The sequence below is a fragment of the Siphateles boraxobius genome, unplaced genomic scaffold, assembly GCF_051911475.1.
Source record: "Siphateles boraxobius isolate OS27281-9 unplaced genomic scaffold, OSU_SipBor_1 29, whole genome shotgun sequence".
NCBI classification, from domain to species: domain Eukaryota; kingdom Metazoa; phylum Chordata; class Actinopteri; order Cypriniformes; family Leuciscidae; genus Siphateles; species Siphateles boraxobius.
In genome coordinates, this window is record NW_027508908.1 from 9,002,964 (window position 1) to 9,022,025 (window position 19,062).

General features: G+C 37.4%; 1 protein-coding gene across 2 annotated transcripts in view; it reads left to right on the top strand.

Annotated features, from left to right (window-relative positions):
• ctnna2 (catenin (cadherin-associated protein), alpha 2) overlaps positions 1-19,062 on the top strand; it is a 583,061-nt gene that overhangs the window by 546,950 nt on the left and 17,049 nt on the right. For both annotated transcript variants that reach the window (XM_077246418.1, XM_077246419.1), the window contains 4 exons: positions 1,739-1,831; positions 3,179-3,335; positions 10,618-10,818; positions 16,414-16,565. In XM_077246418.1, the coding sequence (XP_077102533.1) occupies positions 1,739-1,831; positions 3,179-3,335; positions 10,618-10,818; positions 16,414-16,565 (603 nt within the window). The remainder of the gene's footprint in view (positions 1-1,738; positions 1,832-3,178; positions 3,336-10,617; positions 10,819-16,413; positions 16,566-19,062) is intronic.

Below are 19,062 nucleotides of genomic sequence, written 5' to 3' on the forward strand. Positions count from 1 at the left end.
AAATTCTTAGCCAGTGATAAAACAAATGTTCTATAAAGCTTCTTAACCATATCTTCTTCTTTATCTTGAGTCTATGCTACATTCAAAATAATTTTTACTAATTGTGATAAAGAGTTTTTGTGAATCGATGCATAATCATTTCAGAAAGAATTGCGATGCGTCAATTAATATTTGTTGCCCCCCTTTGGTACTCTTATGCACACATTATCACTTTGTAACCCTCAAGCATTTAAGTCTTTACACTTTTAGCCGCACAGATAAACGTACACACACACGCACGCGCAAACACACACTTGAACAGAAGAGCGATCCATCAAAGCATTCAGAGCTGTCAGGGGTAAACAGGAGAAAAGGGCCGTAAGCAAGAATCTTCTAACACAGATTTGATTTGCCTCGATTTACCTTAAAAAAAGAAGAGAAGCCCGCTGATATGGCTTCAGTCGCATTGCATTTGCCAGCAGGCATATGTCACTTTAGCGCCGTCAAAATCCTTACTCATGGCTGCTGTGTAATCTGATTTACCAGCAGAGGATTAGATGTTTGGAACACCAATTCTGAATTGTTATCAAAACGGCATTGACACTCCTATTAACGACTTTCGTCGAGGTCTGACGTGTCACTAAACTCTCTGAGCAATATTCCGGTGTTTTCTGGCAGATCCGAGATTTTTGGCAGAAGGGGAGGAGGGAGGCAGCCAGGATTTTAGCATCCAATCTGGCCAATGCTCCTTGCGCAGATGCTTTTCTGATGATGGAAGCGAGCAAACACGAGAGAGAGAAAGACCTTTTCTCAACGCACACGTGTAGTCACGTGTACGCTCCGATCCGGAATTGCCAGATGCATTGCATGATGGGTAATTTGAGGGCTGCAGGTAGGCAGAAATTAGACAAGGAGGTATTGCGCATAGAGGAGCCATCTGCTACTTTAATTACACTTTTTCTGTCATTTTTCACCCCCCTTTTTTTGTTTTTGCAGGTAAACTGACCTAATGATTTACATGGGAACATGAAGTTCAGTAATGAACTCTGGTTATTCCACCAGTGCTTTGCGGTGACATTTTCATATGGAAAATTTGACGTTTCTTTATGAGTGAACAACAGAAATACAGCAACCTCCAATTAGGACCCCTCTCCGTGTCCACTGACATTTTGGGGGTAATTGTGTTTTCTTGATGGGAGATTCACAGGTACATGTGAACAAACCGCTGTCCTTCTGTCACTACAGATGAGAACATGAAGCGGAAGCTTCTAAATGTCCAGGAGACTGGCCGATGAAAATTCAAATTACAAAGTGCGTGTGATGTCAATTATTCAAATAGACGCTATTTTTAAAATAGTAAAAGAGAGACCTAGGCGGTATGATTTGGGGCCAGGGGAGCGGAGGGGAAGAGGGAACCACAAATCATGTTCTTCACGCTGGGAAATAACAAATAACAATCTAACACTTGAATGAGCCCTAACTCTCTGTACATATTTTGCCCTGACATTGCCTTTCAAGCCAAGCGTTAAATCCTTATCCATTGCACACAGCACTGATAACTTCAAACATGAACAGCAAAAAGGGCTATGTGTTTGTGTATATGTGCGCTCTGCTCAGAAGCTTTATTTGCCCCCGTCCGAATGTTGGTCTAACCTCCCTGATTTACAGAAATCTGGCAACCAGAACCCCAATGTCACTTATACTTTAACCTCAACGTACAAATGACCCAGTGGCTCACCAAACTCTCTCCCTTTTTCAGGTGGCCAACCTCGCCTGTTCCATCTCCAACAACGAGGAGGGTGTGAAGTTAGTGCGCATGGCAGCTACACAGATCGACAGCCTGTGTCCTCAGGTAAAAGGACTAAACCTTTGTTATCCACCAAGTTTCAGTTTTATAGAACCTCTTGCTACAGTTTTATATGGTGGTGACAAAAAGGAATTCACTATAATGCACCTTATTTGCAATATTCTATTTACTTCATATTAGACTATTTGCCTGCATGCCACAGCTACCATTGCACTATTACCGGTCATGGAAAGCACATAATTTCCTTTAGAATAGATGTTTTTGTATTTTTTTTGTTATTGATGGTGACAGCAGAAGAGTATATCCAGGCACATATCCAGATCCAGATTTATTAAAATATGACTCACATTTGAGGTTTTTAGCTATATTCAAAGTCAACAAGAAATGCTGTTTGCAATCCATTGAGAAAAAATTGTGAGGAATCAGTGAAAGGAAAAAACATTTATTAAAGAGATAACATGCACACTGGTAATCATTCACAGTAAGACTATGAATGTGCATTGGAAAGGGTATAAGGAAACAAATGGGGTCAATTCAAAGTCAGCATGAAATAGCATTGGAAAAAAATATTGTAATGCGATATATTTATGAGAAATGATGAGAAATCGGATTTTATCCATTGAGAATTGATTGAAATGTAAAAACTTTTCTCTTTAAAATGACAGATGGTTGCAAGGGATGTGTTGAAAAAAAAATGAGTGTGTTCAAAAAATGAGTGGTTTTTTTGTGTTAAAAAAAAAGGTTATTTAGTGGCGGAGACTTTCAGAAAGATTACGAAGACAAACATTCTGTCTCCTTGGAGTAACATGCCCTAACCAGTCCTTCTTAATAAGTGTCAGAAAGACATCTGCCCTCGCCATGTACTGAATTGAGTATGTGCAAGGTTGGACTGGAATTAAAGGTTCCAGTAGAATTGAGGTATTAAGATTCAAGTAACATTTTCACTGAAGTCAAACTCTAACAGATCTCACATTGTGAGTGACCCTGCAAGTGAAGCTAACACAAAAAATCTCTGGAAGTAATTGTGAGATGTTCAAGATTGTTTCCTCTGAGTACTGTTACAAGCTGCTAAGATAATTTGACAAAGACAAATCTGACTCTACAGTAGCAACCCTTTATCAACAAGAGATCTTTAGATTATATTAATCATCATATGACTCAAAGTTGTCAAAGCAGCAAGTATTCTGAGGATTATAGGTTTAAAAGGATTAATAATTAATCATTTGCATTTTGATTTAAAACATGCACATGGTTTGACTCCAATGTCTTGGGAGTTCTGGCTAGTAAAAAACAACTACAATTGGATTCACACAACCATTTGAACAGTTACTTTTGTAGTTGTTCTTGAGTTTTGGTAAGGTTCAGAATTATACCGTTATGCTCCTCACACAGGTAATTAATGCAGCCCTGACCTTGGCCGCACGCCCTCAAAGCAAGGTGGCTCAGGACAACATGGATGTTTTCAAGGACCAGTGGGAGAAGCAAGTGCGCATTCTTACTGAGGCCGTAGATGACATCACTTCCGTTGATGACTTCCTGTCCGTTTCAGGTAAAACTGGAAACAGATTACACAAAATGGAAACAGATTGCACAGATCAGAGGTCCAAATCATTGACTGCTTGTCAATGACCGGTCAATTAAAAAAAAAATATATATTTTCTTTCTCCTGTTTCTATATATTACAAACACCTGCATAATAATAATAATAATAAGTGAACAAACAGGGTGCTTAAGCTACAGTGTATGTGGGTTAGTATGGCCTGGTTTGGCAGACCATTATGGCCATGGCTTACATTAAGCCAGGATTAGGCCTTATTTCAATTAGGACATTATAATTATCATTAGCTTTTATAAACATGTCTTAGAAAAAAGATTACTGGTGTGGATCTTGAGACTAAACAATGGCACTGACATATTTTAAGATATGTCAGCGCATTTTGCTTTCAGATTAATAGCTCAAACATCCAGTTAAGTCTGGGAATATAGGCTTAAGCCTTGTCTGTGAAACTGTGGTACATGTTTTTGTGAGATCACCACTTGAGTACTTGCTGCCTGTTGGTGAACAGTAAATCAAGCAACCATTCTGGCTTCATACAGTTACAACATTTTAAGTCTTTAGCCCCTTGAGCCGCAGGGATCCCTGGTGATCCCGAATTTTACATTCAAAAAAATTGTGCATTGTTTTTGAGCTGCTTTATCTCTCTATTAGTAATTGCTAGAGCAATTCTGAGTTTTTCACAGTAAACTGTCAAGTGTTAGCTTTTAAATGATACCTTGGTTTTGTGTATAGTCAGAAGGACTCCTTAGCAACAACCATTTTATTATGGGTATGTCATTTTGCACTCGATTGCCAAAAAGGGGGGCGACTGGTAAGGGGTTAAGAACATTTTAAGTATATATATATATATATATATATATATTTTTTTTTTTTTTATGTGAATGTCCATCATCCTCCTCTTGACATCTAAACTCTCTACACAGAGTACGGTGGTAGAATATAGCAATGTCTATGTTTCCCACTTTATAATGGACACTCTAAAATGTCAGCTGCCTCCACCATCAAAATCCCATTATCTTGAATGGTAATGTCCATCTTACTAACAGATGGAGAACAGAACACTGAATAGGAATCTGAATGGCCATACAATTTAACTTAAATATGAACAATTATGACCCTTTGTATGTGTAGCCTTGCTTTACTTACATTGTGTTACTTTTTTTGTCCATGGCACATTACAAATCCTGACGATGCATATGCATCGATCTTGAAACATGTATTTCGAATCGTGAATCGTTTATTTCGGTCAATATTCGATTTAAAATGCTAAGAATCGAATAATTTGCGATTCTATATCGATTCAGTGCTTTAAAACATATAAACATTAAATGACTACATGCGCGAATTGAGGCGTTGTGCGGCGTCATTTCGCGTCCTCACAGCTCTCACATACTCGCTGCACTCTTACCATCTTTCACTGGATTTCGCTCGCGCTCGGTCCCAAATAGCTCTCATCTACAGATTTTTGAGCAGTCTATGTTTGGGCTCTCCTCAGGACAGCCATTGGTGAGCAGATGAGCAGATGACAGCTCTCTATCGAGAAAGCAAGCCATTGATAAAGCTGCCATATCATTGCGCTGGCACTGCTATGAAACAACGCGCTCGTTGCGTGGAAACGTCACCGTTATTTTCTTTAAGATAAGATACTGAAGTTTTATGGAAATGGGTCATACCCGTCCTCAGCAGTTAAAGTAAAACCCCACTTATTCAAGGGTGCGCATTTATTACATGGAAAGATAAAACGTATAATAGGTGTCTAAAACGCACACGCTTCCGATTAATCATGAATGATGAATGAAATGTAAATAATGTCGTTAAACTGAACTGATGAAATAACTACAACATTATTTACACTGAAATAAGAGCGCGTGGTTTATCCATCAATCAGATGCGCATTAAAGTTGCATTCGGAATCGTTACTATAGCACGAGTAGACACCCGGCGCGTTTTCTTTCAGAACCACAAGGAAAATGTTCAGTCGGATAAAGAGAACAAAGAGTAGCTATTCCATGACGAAACGTTAGTAAAAGTTCAGTTGGGAAAGTTCATGGTATTTTTAGTCTCACAATGGAAGGATGTTTAATGTACCTGGAACACTTTAAGGTTGTGTTCCTACAAAATAGTTAGCATGATGAACTAACTATACTTTTAAAGCCTTTTTAAATCTTGGTTTACATTTTTACAAATGCTAATTTATAGGCTTTGGAAATATTTTTTATAATAATAGAATCATTAAAAACTAACATGAACTAACGTTAACAATAGACAAAATGTCGTAATATTTTTTTTTTTCCCCACTCTGACCCCCTAAGGCAGCTGTATAATTCACACCCTGACTAAGACCCATTGGGGGAAGCATTTAAATAATCCTATGAATGCATATAAAAAAAATAAGAATCGAATCGAATTATTCGAATCGCATCGAATTTTAATGTGAATCGCATTGAATCGAATCTTTCTGAATTTGCAAAAATCGTTCTTGAATCGAATCGAAAACCTATGAATCGTGAATCGAATCGATTCGCTGCCTACCCAAAGATTCACAGCCCTAATGTATATATATATATATATATATATATATATATATATATATATATATATATATATATATATATATATAGGCTTAAACACCTTGCCTAGTGTAGAATATAATTAAACTGCTGGTATGGAGAGGTTTTTGTTCTGATAGTTCACCCATTTTTGCTGATGAATAAGGTAATCTTGTTTAACTTATGTTTTTCATCTTGTAATCAATGTATCAATGAAATTATTTAATTCCCACGGTTCTTTTTATTGCAAACGAGGCACACCAACTTCAGTCTCACCTTCCACCTTAGCTAAACCTGGCTCTCATCAAATGCTCTTTCTTTGCAATATTTTGCTGGATACTGTGTATATCCTATCTGGATCCGGCACAAAAACTATCAATACTATAAGTCAATACTAAATACACAGCAAATGAATAAATGAAATCCTGGTTGCTGTGGGCCAGATCCTTTGTATATCTGACAGGTCTATGTGGGCTGTATGAAACGAAGCAGGAGGAAATATTGGTATGCATCCCACCTCCTGTTGTCCAGAAACTGTAAGCAGTGCATTCCAGTTTGGAAATATTTGTTTGCAAATCTGCTAATAAAACATTTCAGGATTCAACAATAAGGATTTATTATTATTATTATGATTATGATTTCCTGAAAATTTGGTCTGGTCGGAACAGTGTTTGAGATTAGTACTTGCCCTGTCAACATTTTCACTGGATGCAAAAGAAATATACATTTTTAGCAACATATTTTTGTATGTGTCAGAAAGTCAGAAAGAAATATCAACAAAAATATTTTCCCAATCTACTCTGCTCATGACTACTTAGGTAACTGCATATTTTAGTGACAAAAAATAAATTAATTTACAAGGCATACAAAGCAAATACAGTATATGATCAGCCAACACAAAACATATTTACAATACAGAACTGGCTCAATGAGACATGTGACAGATCTGTCAACTGACCCGAAACGCTCTCACATTGGCTCATGGCCATCTTTATTGTTGAGCCCTGCATATGCTTCTAAAATTCAGATATAATTGATCTTTTCTGCTTGCAAAGAGATCAATTTCATGTCATTTCTTTCACAGGAAAGATGTAAACAGTGTGTTGTGCAAGAGCAGGGACATCATCAATACTTTTACATGGAAAAGGAAATTAAATTGTAGGCTGAAGATCTTTTTAATAATTGTGCATATGTGCTATACAAGGACATCTGACTAGGTTTTCTTGAATCTGTTGAAAAAGAATACTGTAATTATGCCCCCCCCCCCCCCTTCATTTGGTTTAGCCTCATCATTCCTTGTTATTCAGCTGCACTGCTTTATCTAAAATAAATCTAAATATATCTGCTTATAGATCATTTAAGGCAGTGCGCTTTTGACCAGTTGCCATAAAGAAATAAGATAAACAAAGCATTTTTTTTTCTAAGCTACTTAAAGAAGGCTCTTATCAGAACAGGAGACAAATAACACCCTCATTAGGAAACCAGTGTTTAATGAGGTCAACCCAGAGAAGCAGTTTGAAAGCTTTTGGTCTGTTGTATTGCAAGTAGTTTTAGGAGAATGTCGGAGCAGTTAGAGCACATGCTCCAAAATACAGAGCCATGGTGTTCATGGGTGATTGAAAGTAGCAGTATTTAGGATTGTGGCCAAAACTGGTACTGCAATCACTTTCAAATTACTGTAGAGCGGTGTATCCCCTCTCCCTCCTCCCTGACTCGAGGTTGCCAGATAGGCTGCAGGATACAGCAGGAACGTAGGCTGCTACAAGAAGCTTCCAATGGCAAGTGACGAGTACTACACAGTAGGCTAAGTTTTTTTTTTTTTTTTTTCTGTTAAATTATGTTTATGCTTCAAATGAGAGATGTTTTGCAAAGTAATTATATATCGCAACAATTTACTAATGGCGATTAGCCAAATATAATAGTAAAGATGTACGCTCGTATGTGACAGTACATTGTTAGAACAGTAGCTGTTAGTATACTAACGGTAGGTATCTGTCATTAACGTAAGTACAAGCACGAGCCTCGGTCACTGTGTGTAATCGATATCAAAGATACAGCTATTCATTTAGCTGACACTATAAGTGAAAGCGACCAGCTGTATTTTTTTACTTACTCTGCAGTACACGTCCATAACGCTAAAATATGTGATGTGAAAGATTACATGTCATTCTACTATTTTTGGCTGTAGAAATTGCATGATAAACAAGTAGGCTACAAAACGTTCCAAGTGGGACACATTATTCACATCATAGGCTACAATGTGCTTTTCATTGGTGTTATGGACGTTAGAAAAAGTTATTCTACCGTGGAATTGCGCCTATAGTGCTTCCAATTCGATGACCCACCTCCTCCATATGAGCTAACGTAACGTTACTTTGCACAAACATGCATAACTTTGTTCGACTGTCATGAATATTTGAAATGTCCATTTACATCAAGTACAAGTCAGCCAAACATAGATGAATCTTACCTGTCCAGAAATTCTTCTCCGCTTTCAGCCGTCTCCATCTTTCAAAGGCATCTCCTATACAGATCCTTGTTTTATTTCGGACTTTGTCACGAAGTATTTCGGATTCATAACGAGTTTATGAGTTCATCAGTTTATCTGATTCGCAACGTTAGACTCTTTTTTTTATTCGATTCCGACATGTTTGTAGCTGCAGCTGTGGTAACAAGAGCAGAGCTGGCAACCCGGATGCCGCAACACTACTGACTTCGTGATTGGTAGATAGGTGGAGGGTGACGCATCAGACCAAAACACAACATGACAACATCAACATCAGTTGAGGGCTACAACTTCACTTTTTAAATGACAATATCCTGGCCGGACTACTGTTGTCAATGATATAAGTATTTGAAATGAACATGATTTCTTAATGTCTAGTGACATATCAGGGCCATTTTATGATTCATTTAAATAAATTTCTTACATACAGCTCCTTTAAGTATTTCGTCAAAGTCCATGCTTTTTTTCCCCCACAAAAAAGTATATTTATTATATGTTGTATTTTTTTATTTAATGCGAGACACGGCAGGCAAAAACATCAGGTTTTTTTTCACTGGTCAATTTTGACATTTTGGGATATTTATCTTCAATAACATGTCTTCTTTCAGACTTGTGGTGAAAAAAAGTCCGAAATACACAATTAGGTCTTCATTTTACCACACTTTGTCCATTTGCGTCTGTAGATTTCACCTAAATTCATCAAAAGTTGGCATTCTAAATCATTATGCTGCTCCGCGATCGCTGCCGGCACCCTGTCATCAGACACACCATTAGAAAGCTCTCTCTCTCCTGTACAATGCTGTCAGATCCAAATATGGTCATTTCCTTTTTATCAGCAACCAATCGTGAAAGGGAAAGGGGGGATTTAACGCTAAATGTGCAATCTCGTTTTACAATATAAATCTTTAAAGCCGTTTTCTCAAAATTACTTTTTCTCTCATACTCCAAGTCCAAAATCTCCTGTTAAGTAGCACCTACCAAACTTTTCAGTCTTGTACCTAGTTATATTATGAAGATATTTACAGAGGGATTTGTAAATATATTATTCCTAGCCTGATTTATATAACATTTCATTCCAAAAAACATGGCGAAAATCATTTTTTAAGGCTATTGACAGTATATTCTGATTTACAGGATAACAAAAGTAGATATCCATAAATCCCTCTGTAATTGTTTTACCATCTAATATGTTAAACCAATGAAAAAAAAGTAATTTTGAACCTGCCTTTGTCAAATACTCAGATTTTGTTTATTAAAATATATGAAAATAATTAATTATATGCATATTTAATTAGATAATGCCTAATTTGCATATTTAAACATCAAATTACAGAAAAATGATAATACATTTTTTTCCTCATCTTAATGTAGGTAATTAACTGGGAAAGTTTCATGGTGATATCTGCTAGTTATTCTGATATCTGCTTATTATTATTACTAATTTACTGCTTACTAATTATTTCCTATTCACCTGTAGTGTCTCGCCTTAAAATTGCAAATTATCATTTTTTTTATACTTTAAATAGGACCTATTATGGGTTTTTTTTTATTTTTATTTCTTTTATTTTTTTAAGTTTCAGCATTAAAAAAGGTCTGCAGATTTACAAAGCACAAAGTCCAGTCCAAAGGGAGTTATTCTCTATATCAGTAAGCACTGTTTCTGAACTCCCTCAAATGGTAGCTTTGAGTTTCTTCCGGTGAAGTACACGTCACACTCATATTCCTCATTTAAAATAATTATCGACCAATGCATACGCAAAAAAGGAGAAGGACCTGGTTGAGTTGCATTTGTAGAGTGTTGAAACTTGATTTTCGAAAAATGACCAATCACAATACACTGGTCCAGCTGACCAATTAGAGCACACTTGGAGCTTTTCGGAAGAAGGGGCTTCATTGGGACTGGAACTAAGCAGAGAATTACTGACAGACTGGGAAGAGAGGTGCTGCAACAATGCAAAATATGTGCAAAATAATGGGGGGTTTTAAGCATCCAAGCATGTAAACCGTTCTATTAGACCCCAAAAACAAAATCAAGACTTTATTGGGCCTCTTTAAAGGGTAGATATTTTTTTTTTTTAATTGCTACTTTACATGCTTTTTTCGTTCTTTCTTTTTTTTTTTGTAATGCTTTAAAAAATGTTAAATGTGACTTGTTATTGGACAACAATAATGCTTGGAAGTGTTATCAATTATTATTTTCTATCTCATCTATCCACAGAGAACCACATTCTGGAGGATGTGAATAAATGTGTGATCGCCCTGCAGGAGGGGGACGTGGACACACTGGATAGGACAGCCGGGGCGATCCGGGGCCGAGCCGCTCGAGTGGTGCACATTATTAATGCTGAGATGGAGAACTATGAACCTGGCGTTTACACTGAGCGTGTTCTTGAGTCCATCAAACTCCTCTCTGAGACTGGTGAGAAAGATCACAAACACACCTGGGTCCTGAACTTATCTTATGCTCACAAAGGCATGAACTTATGGTAGAGATGGGGACAGATGGACAGAGGAGACCAGGAAGCTCTTGGAAGAAGGAAGTTAGAGGAGAGGGGGTAGACAGATGAGAAAAGATGGTGAGGCCGGAGATACCACCTGTTCCCTCCTCTGGCACTCATCCTTTGCTCATTCATTTTTCATCTGTTTTCCCCCAACCCCTCCACCTTTCACAGTCTAGTGCCAGCATTCAGGAGGTGGTAATTTAGACTCTGACAGACAAGGCCGAGGGCCAAAACATACCAAGTAATGCAGAGATTTGTGCATAGCTTTTTCCCAATGCTTTCAAGTCACAATATCTGACAGAAAGCAAAAAAGGCTGCTATTTTAGGTGTTAATGTGTAAGAAACATCTCACCTGACACTTTTTGATGTAGTTGTTCCATTTAAATGCACTTCTACAATTGTTTGGAATCAACAAATGGAGGGTGGCTAGAAAATGAGCACTCAAAATATTATTCTGGTGGCAGCGTTTTGTCCTGCCTCCCTTGTTCTGTCTAAAACATTACATTAGACTATTCTGACAGTGTGCTTTGTTTAGAAGAGGAAGCGCTATATGAGAGGAAGAAAATAATAGTCCTGCTTTTATGGTATATACTGCAGTATTATGAAATTACCACTTTAATCATATTACAGCTAGTTTGATAGCTAAGGGCAAAAAAATGCATATTTGTGACGTCTGACCAACTGAAGATTAAAATGGAGTCATAATGTTTCCAAATTGATCTTTATTGGTTCTTCTCATCATCTTCTACTCATATGCCCTATAAAGGTTTTTGTTTCTTAACATCACTAGAATATTTAAATGAAACTATCAAACAAAGTCAAAGTGATGTGACAATGAGTAGTTTGGTGGTTAGACCTTGAATTGAGGTCTAACCACCAGCAATTGAGACACTTTCAGATTAGATTGTGTTGGTGTGTTTGCACTGTATCAGGATATACCTCATTCCTATAAGTGGGTGCAATTCATTCTTGAGAAATGATCTCCTTTTTGTGTATTGTATTATTAAAAAAATCTCTACCAAAAATCTCAAAAAAATTGATACCACTATCTGTATTAGGGTTCTGTACAGTGAGATACATGTACTTAATGTAACTTATCCGCTGCAACATATGAAAAATTGTTTAATTGCATAAATTAATTTCATCATTGTATCTCCTCCTTTATTAGAGCTATTAGAGACTTAATAAGAACCAAACACAATACAGTATCCTACATTTCATTACTGCCTTCAGTCAAAAAAAAAAAAAAAACGTATTAGTCTTTTTTTGTTTAAAACTAGCAAACTATTTTCCGGAAATCACAAGTTGAACAGTTAATGCTCATTCAGCTTGAATGGAAAACTGTAATGCTAGTTGCTTCAGTAAAATAAAGAGGGATATCTACATGCTTGATTGAGAGTGATAATTGAATTGTGAAAGGGCTGGACGCCCAGACTGGCTCTCACCTTCTCTGTATTCACTTTGATGAGGCGGTTCTTTTTGTCAGATTTTGCTTTTTCCCCTCTTTCCGTCTTTGTTTTGGGATGCTGGTGCCACCCAGGGCTGTCGTCAGGGAAAGTTGTTCCAGGCCCTTTGATGAGAGGGACCCACTGAGTTCTTCTGTGAAATAGTCTTCTCATTAGGCCCAAGGGAGGGAGGGCCACCCATAAAAATTTAGTCTGAGGCCCTGTGAATTTAAATGACGGACATGGTGCCACCACATAAATGGAATTGAACCATAAAGCATTGCAGCATTGATTATTCTAGAACTTTCATTATTGCACAAGACTTGGCACGCAAAATGTAAATTAATTTTTTAAAGTTTGAAGGTTTGGGCCAGGCGTAATGTCGAGGTTAGCGAATTAGTATAATAGAAGCGTATAGCATTTGAATGTGTATTCCATTTAATTAGGATTTTTGCTACCAAACTAAGTGGCTTTATCAGTTTAATAATGGAGCTAATTCCCAAGCATAGTGTTCTTGTGGCAATGGGAGTTAAACTGCAGGTATTGATTTCTAGTTTGGACTTAGTTTTATGCTTGTCCACATTAAGGGGGGGGGGGGGGGGGGGGGGGGGGGGGGAAATGGTTTGTTTCCAAATGTGTCAGCCCGGACAGACTTTTTGTCTTCATTTCAATCACTCTCAACAAAAAGTCAGACCATCATTCTTACTATTCACTAACTTTGTAAAAAAAAACAAAAAAAACTAGCTGTTCCATTTCCTCAAAAGTGCCTGCCACTTCTTTTCAATTTCTTCAACTTTTTGGTTTGGTTCCTTATCAGTAGACAAATACCAAACTTTATCCTGGCCTTTTTTATCATCCCAAGGCAGTGTAAATATAACAAAAGTGCAGCTGGTCCAAAGCTCTATAAAGATACACCGTTGAAAGACCTTCAGCACATAGCACCCACGAATCTCGAATCGTGTCCTTGAGCCTGAAAATCAATAGTCTAATAGCAAACCCATGATGACTTTCCCCTCTCTCTTTATCCTTTCCAATCCCTTCTCCAATCCGAACTAATCTTCATGTGGGAAAAATTACCCCATCATTAAGGTTATGTTCAGCCCCCCAGTAGATTAAAAATGAGAAATATGGCAGATGTAATAGTGCCAAGAAGAAGGCATGAGTTGCAATAATGTCATAGTGTATGGCAGAGTGAGTAGGGCTCATGACAAAAGGGTGACCATGCAGAGATGAAATGTGGCCACCTAATCACGGCCCCCCGTCTAACACACACACATAGACTCACACATGATTTTTATGGTAAATATAGTGTTTCACTGACAGGTTGAAGGGCATGTTTGCTCAGGTACTAAAAACAGCAATGATTTCATACAGCCAAATGACCCCACAAAATGTTATTCCTCAGCATATCACGACCCAAGAGTCTGCATGGTGAGACACAGGAGGCATGCAAAGCAACAAGAATAATATAATTAGTCCATGCCTGCCCGCTACAATGAGTCCAATAGTTTGTTCCTAAAAAAGAAATCAGAGGAAAGAAAGAAATACGGATCCCGAAGAAAGGGCAGTGCTAACTAATTCCATAGCCTGGGCAAAATGTAAATGAAACCAAACTACTAGTGACCTCATTGTTTTCAAATGAATTTGTTCTCCACTTCGAATTACTTGCAGTGTTTTGTAGGGCCTATTAGCATTAGGAATGTCTCATTGCGTTTTCCAGTATTTCATTTTGAGACCATTAGGCTTGTCTGACCTCAGCCTCTCGAAATAAAACCCAGTTTAAACATGTTTTATAGAATTCAAAACGCTGTCTCAAAATAAAAAAAAATAAAAACATTTGAAGGCTCATAGAACATATCTGACTGCTTGCTTTATCTGGCGTTAAACACTTTAAGAAAATAATCCCTTCCAACATGGTTTTTACATTAGCTCCTTTCATCATGTCTCACTGGTCTGAGTTCAATTTGCTCCTCACTAGCAGCAACTTTACTCATTAATGGCTTGAAGAACATTTAAATATTTCTATTTAAAAGTCGCAGCAAAATTCCCTAAAGCTCATTTTACGCCTCTCCAATAAGTGTATTAAAATGAATTAAATATGTGTTAAAGCAAGACTGGGTTGGAAAGAATAAAGGAAATCAAATAAAAAGACTTTACCGCACCTTTTTGAATGTTTTGCATAATTTTGTATTTCTTATGTGTTCATTTGAAATTCAAATCTAACCTTTTCTGTATTAGCCGATAGACATTCTGAAATTGTCCATTTTAGAAGGCAAATAGGCAAAATGGCTGTCAAAATGGATCCTTCACTGGTCCCCTTTTAAGTCAATCTCAAGTCGGATGCCTGTAATCAAAACCATCAGAAATCTCATAACCGGTCTTTTCTTCAAAATCTGCATCCGCTATTATTGTGATTGGCTCTCTGCGCAAGGATTTGGTTAGATGGTTGATGACAACACTCTAAAATTTTCTTGTCACAGAAGTGTCCTCACAAGACCCACCTTCCCCAGGGAGAAGTGTATCTTGGGTCATAATATCCCAGTTCCTCCTCCTCTCCTCGATACATGTGTTGAATATTTTAAGAGCATCACTTTGGAGTTTGCTCAAGGGTTTAATACGAAGCTTTTGCCGTGCCCATATTTTTTTCATCAACCACCAAGTAGTCCCAGACGTTGATATGAGCTTGACTTGATGTCAGGGTTAGATCACAATACATTTTCCCTCCACTAGTGACATTGCCATGGAAACACACAACTTTTACATCATTTTGGATATTACTCCCTTGATGTGCTTGGCCACTTCTTCTGAGTAGGCAGACAGGTCATTCGGTGTCAGGTCCAGAGGTTGAGTGTGAATCGGTGGGCTGTGGAGCACAAAGGAAGGTACTTGTTGAATACAGTCCAAAGTAATGAGCATATTTTTTGCTCTGGAGTCACCAAAGTTTAAAGCTCATGATTCATAACAGCATTGTCGGATCCCTCTAAAATGCTTTTAACATTTTATATTGACATTTCACCAAAATGTAATTGACTTAAAAGTCTTCATTCACTGCCTCTATGCAGCATTAGCCGTAAGGATTTTTGTCAAAACGGTTACGCTAAGGTTAAGTGGTCCAAACATATTTGTTCAGTGTAAACGCTGAAATATGGCTCATCAGAAAAACAGATCAAACTAATGTCACATTAGCGGACCTTTCCCAACCCTCCAGCTGCACTCAGTCAATGTATGTCAACATTGTTCGTATTCAACTCTTGTTCGTCAAATAATCCCTTATTACAGCCAGCGTTTAGTGGCGGGGGAAGATCTCGCTACCCGTTACTTAGGAACGATTTTTGGAAACACTTTACAATAAGGTTCCACTCGTTAACACTAGTTAAATTATATAGTATATTAGTAAAAAAAAAGCTTCTGAGGCAAATTATTAATCTTAGTTCATATTAATTTCAACATTTACTAAAACATTATTAAAATAAAAAGTTGTATATCTTTTAATTGATCCAAGCTAACATGAACTAACAGTTGTTGTTTTTTTTATAAATATAGTAACAAATGTATTGCTTGCCCATTGTTATAGTAATTAATGTTAGTTAATGCATTAACAAACAGTAACTAATGGAACCTTATTGTAAAGTGTTACCTGATTATTATTTTTTTATTGGGTTAAAGAGGTCTCACTTGTGGTCATATGTTCCCATCAAGGCGAAGTGGTTAATTTGCAGACTTAGGGCACCCTTTTCACATTTTCAGGGTGACATTTTCTCGTCTTCCTCTCCCAATGCATTCCATGTCCTCGGGCCAGACTGACAGGGAGAAGATGGCAGAAATAGACATGCTTGCCTGAATTTCGACACTTAGCTTCTTAAGATCACATATTCTCCATTTTTCTCACCTCTCACTCTGTCTTTTCTCTGATATGTTTGGCACCTGAGGGAAAGGCTGGCTTTTGAGGGATGCGTGTAATCCCTTTTTCAAAAAGTTTTTTTTTTTTCTGTGTATCTTTCTTTCTGTTTTTGCTTTCTCTCAGGCTCTTGTTCACCTCAATACTCTACGTCCTTTTTTTCCCATCAGTGATGCCGCGCTTTGCAGAGCAGGTTGAGGTCGCCATCGAGGCTCTTAGCACCAGCCCCCCGCAGCCATTCGAGGAGAATGAGTTCATCGACGCCTCTCGCCTCGTCTATGACGGTGTGCGTGACATCAGGAAAGCAGTCCTCATGATAAGAGTGAGTAGCGTCACAAATTAGAGAACCACATGAGGTGCTCGCTCTTCACAAGCGGGGCTTTTACGCTGCTCATTACCCCAGAGGTTTGGATTGATAAATAACAAAACAACACATCAAACACATTTCATCTGAAAATAATGTAGTGGGTTATGACTCCATCATACAGGGCAAGGGTTCTCAACCTGACACATCCGTGAACGTACTCCAGGGGATTGTTAGAATTTATATTGTTGAAAGTTATATAAAACATATCAAATTTTCTTGAAAAAATTCATGCCATTTTTATAGAAATTAAAATGGTTTGAATTAATATTAAACAAAATGATCTGTTAAGATTATCATAATTCAGGGCTTTTGATGATCCAGAAAATAAAATCCCCTTTATACTGGGTGAAAAAGGTAAAGGAAAAAGGCAATACAGTTAAAATGTTGTATAACAAAAACACTACAATTTTACTCAAACAAGTAACATTCCAGAGCTTCCCTGAGAATATTACCCGACAACATCGGCTAAAAAGTAGCTGATCAAGGCAAAGGGTACAGTGCCAAAGAATAGACTAAATATTATTATGCCAGGTTCAGACTACATGGTATTTTGTGTCTGTTACGATAGTCACTGCGTCAGATTATGTGATTTTGACTCCTTAATTCTTGTCATGTCATGGACAAGAAACATGGCTGACTGTGCGTTGCTTCCCGACCAATCATCGTTTGCTCTCTTTAATGACGTGCGTGATGTCACAAATAAGGCGAAACTAGTGACTCACTTCCGGAAACAAGAGCGTAAACAAATTGCTGAAGCGGCATGTTAGCTTAATGTTAAATCCAGTGCTCACCAGGTCGTTCACCAGCATATGCAGTATCTTTTTCACACTGTTGTGGTAGTCACTCAAGGAAACATCATAAAGGCAGGAGTATTGTTGTCATTAGCTCCATGAACCTTTCCTCCATTGCATAATTACAACTAGCAGTATCAATACCATTGTCTCTCTCTTTCGTTTCGCCATGTTTGAAAGCTATGTACAGAAGCATTTCTTATTGGTCAACTTTACAGATCTGACGGAACCCGTCATGGAGGAACAAAAGAAAATGCTAGTTTTTCTGTCGTGACATCGCGAAACATCCACGTTAGTTGTTATCCAATATGACATACGAGATGAAACGATTGATTCTTGCGTCCCGACGCCCATTGCCGTTTACGAATCACCCTACGTCAAATGGATCATGCCAAAATCATGCTGATATTGGGCATTAAACATATGATAAATAAGTATGTATTTATATATAAATGTAGAGCAGCTCTTCTTTTAGAGAGAAATTAATTATAGTAAAATAAATAACCTTGACACCCCTAAAAAACATTTAGTAACATTGACTCCCTTGCAACCTCTTGGGGTTCTCCTTGACCCCCTTGATGCAATGTATACGTTAATGTTCTTAATGAAGGTTATTCTAAAGTGTTTCTAGAAAAATCTAGCTTTTGTATATCTCTATCTGTATTTGTATATCTCTATTTTGTATATCTCTATCTCTGTGTCTGCAGCAGTTTAAAAGCCCTGATGTAGATATTGTGAAGTAATAATTGCTATATGTTATCATATTGTATACGGTATGTCCTGGTTATAAAATAATAGTATGTTAGACTGTTGATTTGTTTATGCTTTTGCCCATTGTGTATATTCTATTTACAGAGTTCAAATTAATTTGGTTCAAACTAATAGACTCTTCTTTTTGTTGAAAAAAGGCAATTTCTAAGATGCACACTTCCTCTGTGGGAACATCAAACAATATTGAACAATAAATAATAATTTGCCAGTAAATTATGTCAAGCTGAGTTTGGAGATGGTTTGGAACAGAGTGATAATTGTAAATAGAGATCCTACTTATTACTCCTATTATTCTATTTTTTACTTTTTTTTATTGATTCCCCAAACCACTCCCCACCCCAAAAATGAATCACAAAGATAGACCATGCAGAGTGTGTGAATGTTTTGCTGGCTCCTTTTAAGTTTTGCAAATAGTACAGCTCCCAGAGTAGCAGTGAAAAGAAAGTACCAAGACACACACAGTTTTTTGTCAAGGATTGTATCCTGCTGAAAAACATGGGAAGAATAATCAAACCAAGATAGATTTGTGCACAAATGTACACTCCTTTCTAATAGTCTATACACATTTATGTCTACGTGAAATCTCGATCCACTGGGATCTTCAATAAAACGAGTAAGAAAGAAGACTGTGCTAGTTTGCTATAAATGACTTAGCTGATTCAATCAAAAGAATATCTCCATAAGTTACTGCCACTGCTGCTAAGAGTGGCTGAAACCGTGGCGGCTGTCAAGATACACTCTCTTTTCTTTGTCTCCAATTTGCTCATTAGTCACTTAGTGGGACTGATGTTGAAACTACTGGTAGGCGGAATACAAGAAAACAGATCACATCTAAACCCTGAAGAACCTAGAGGCCTTTCCCCCTTCACATATTGTTTGATCCCACTTCA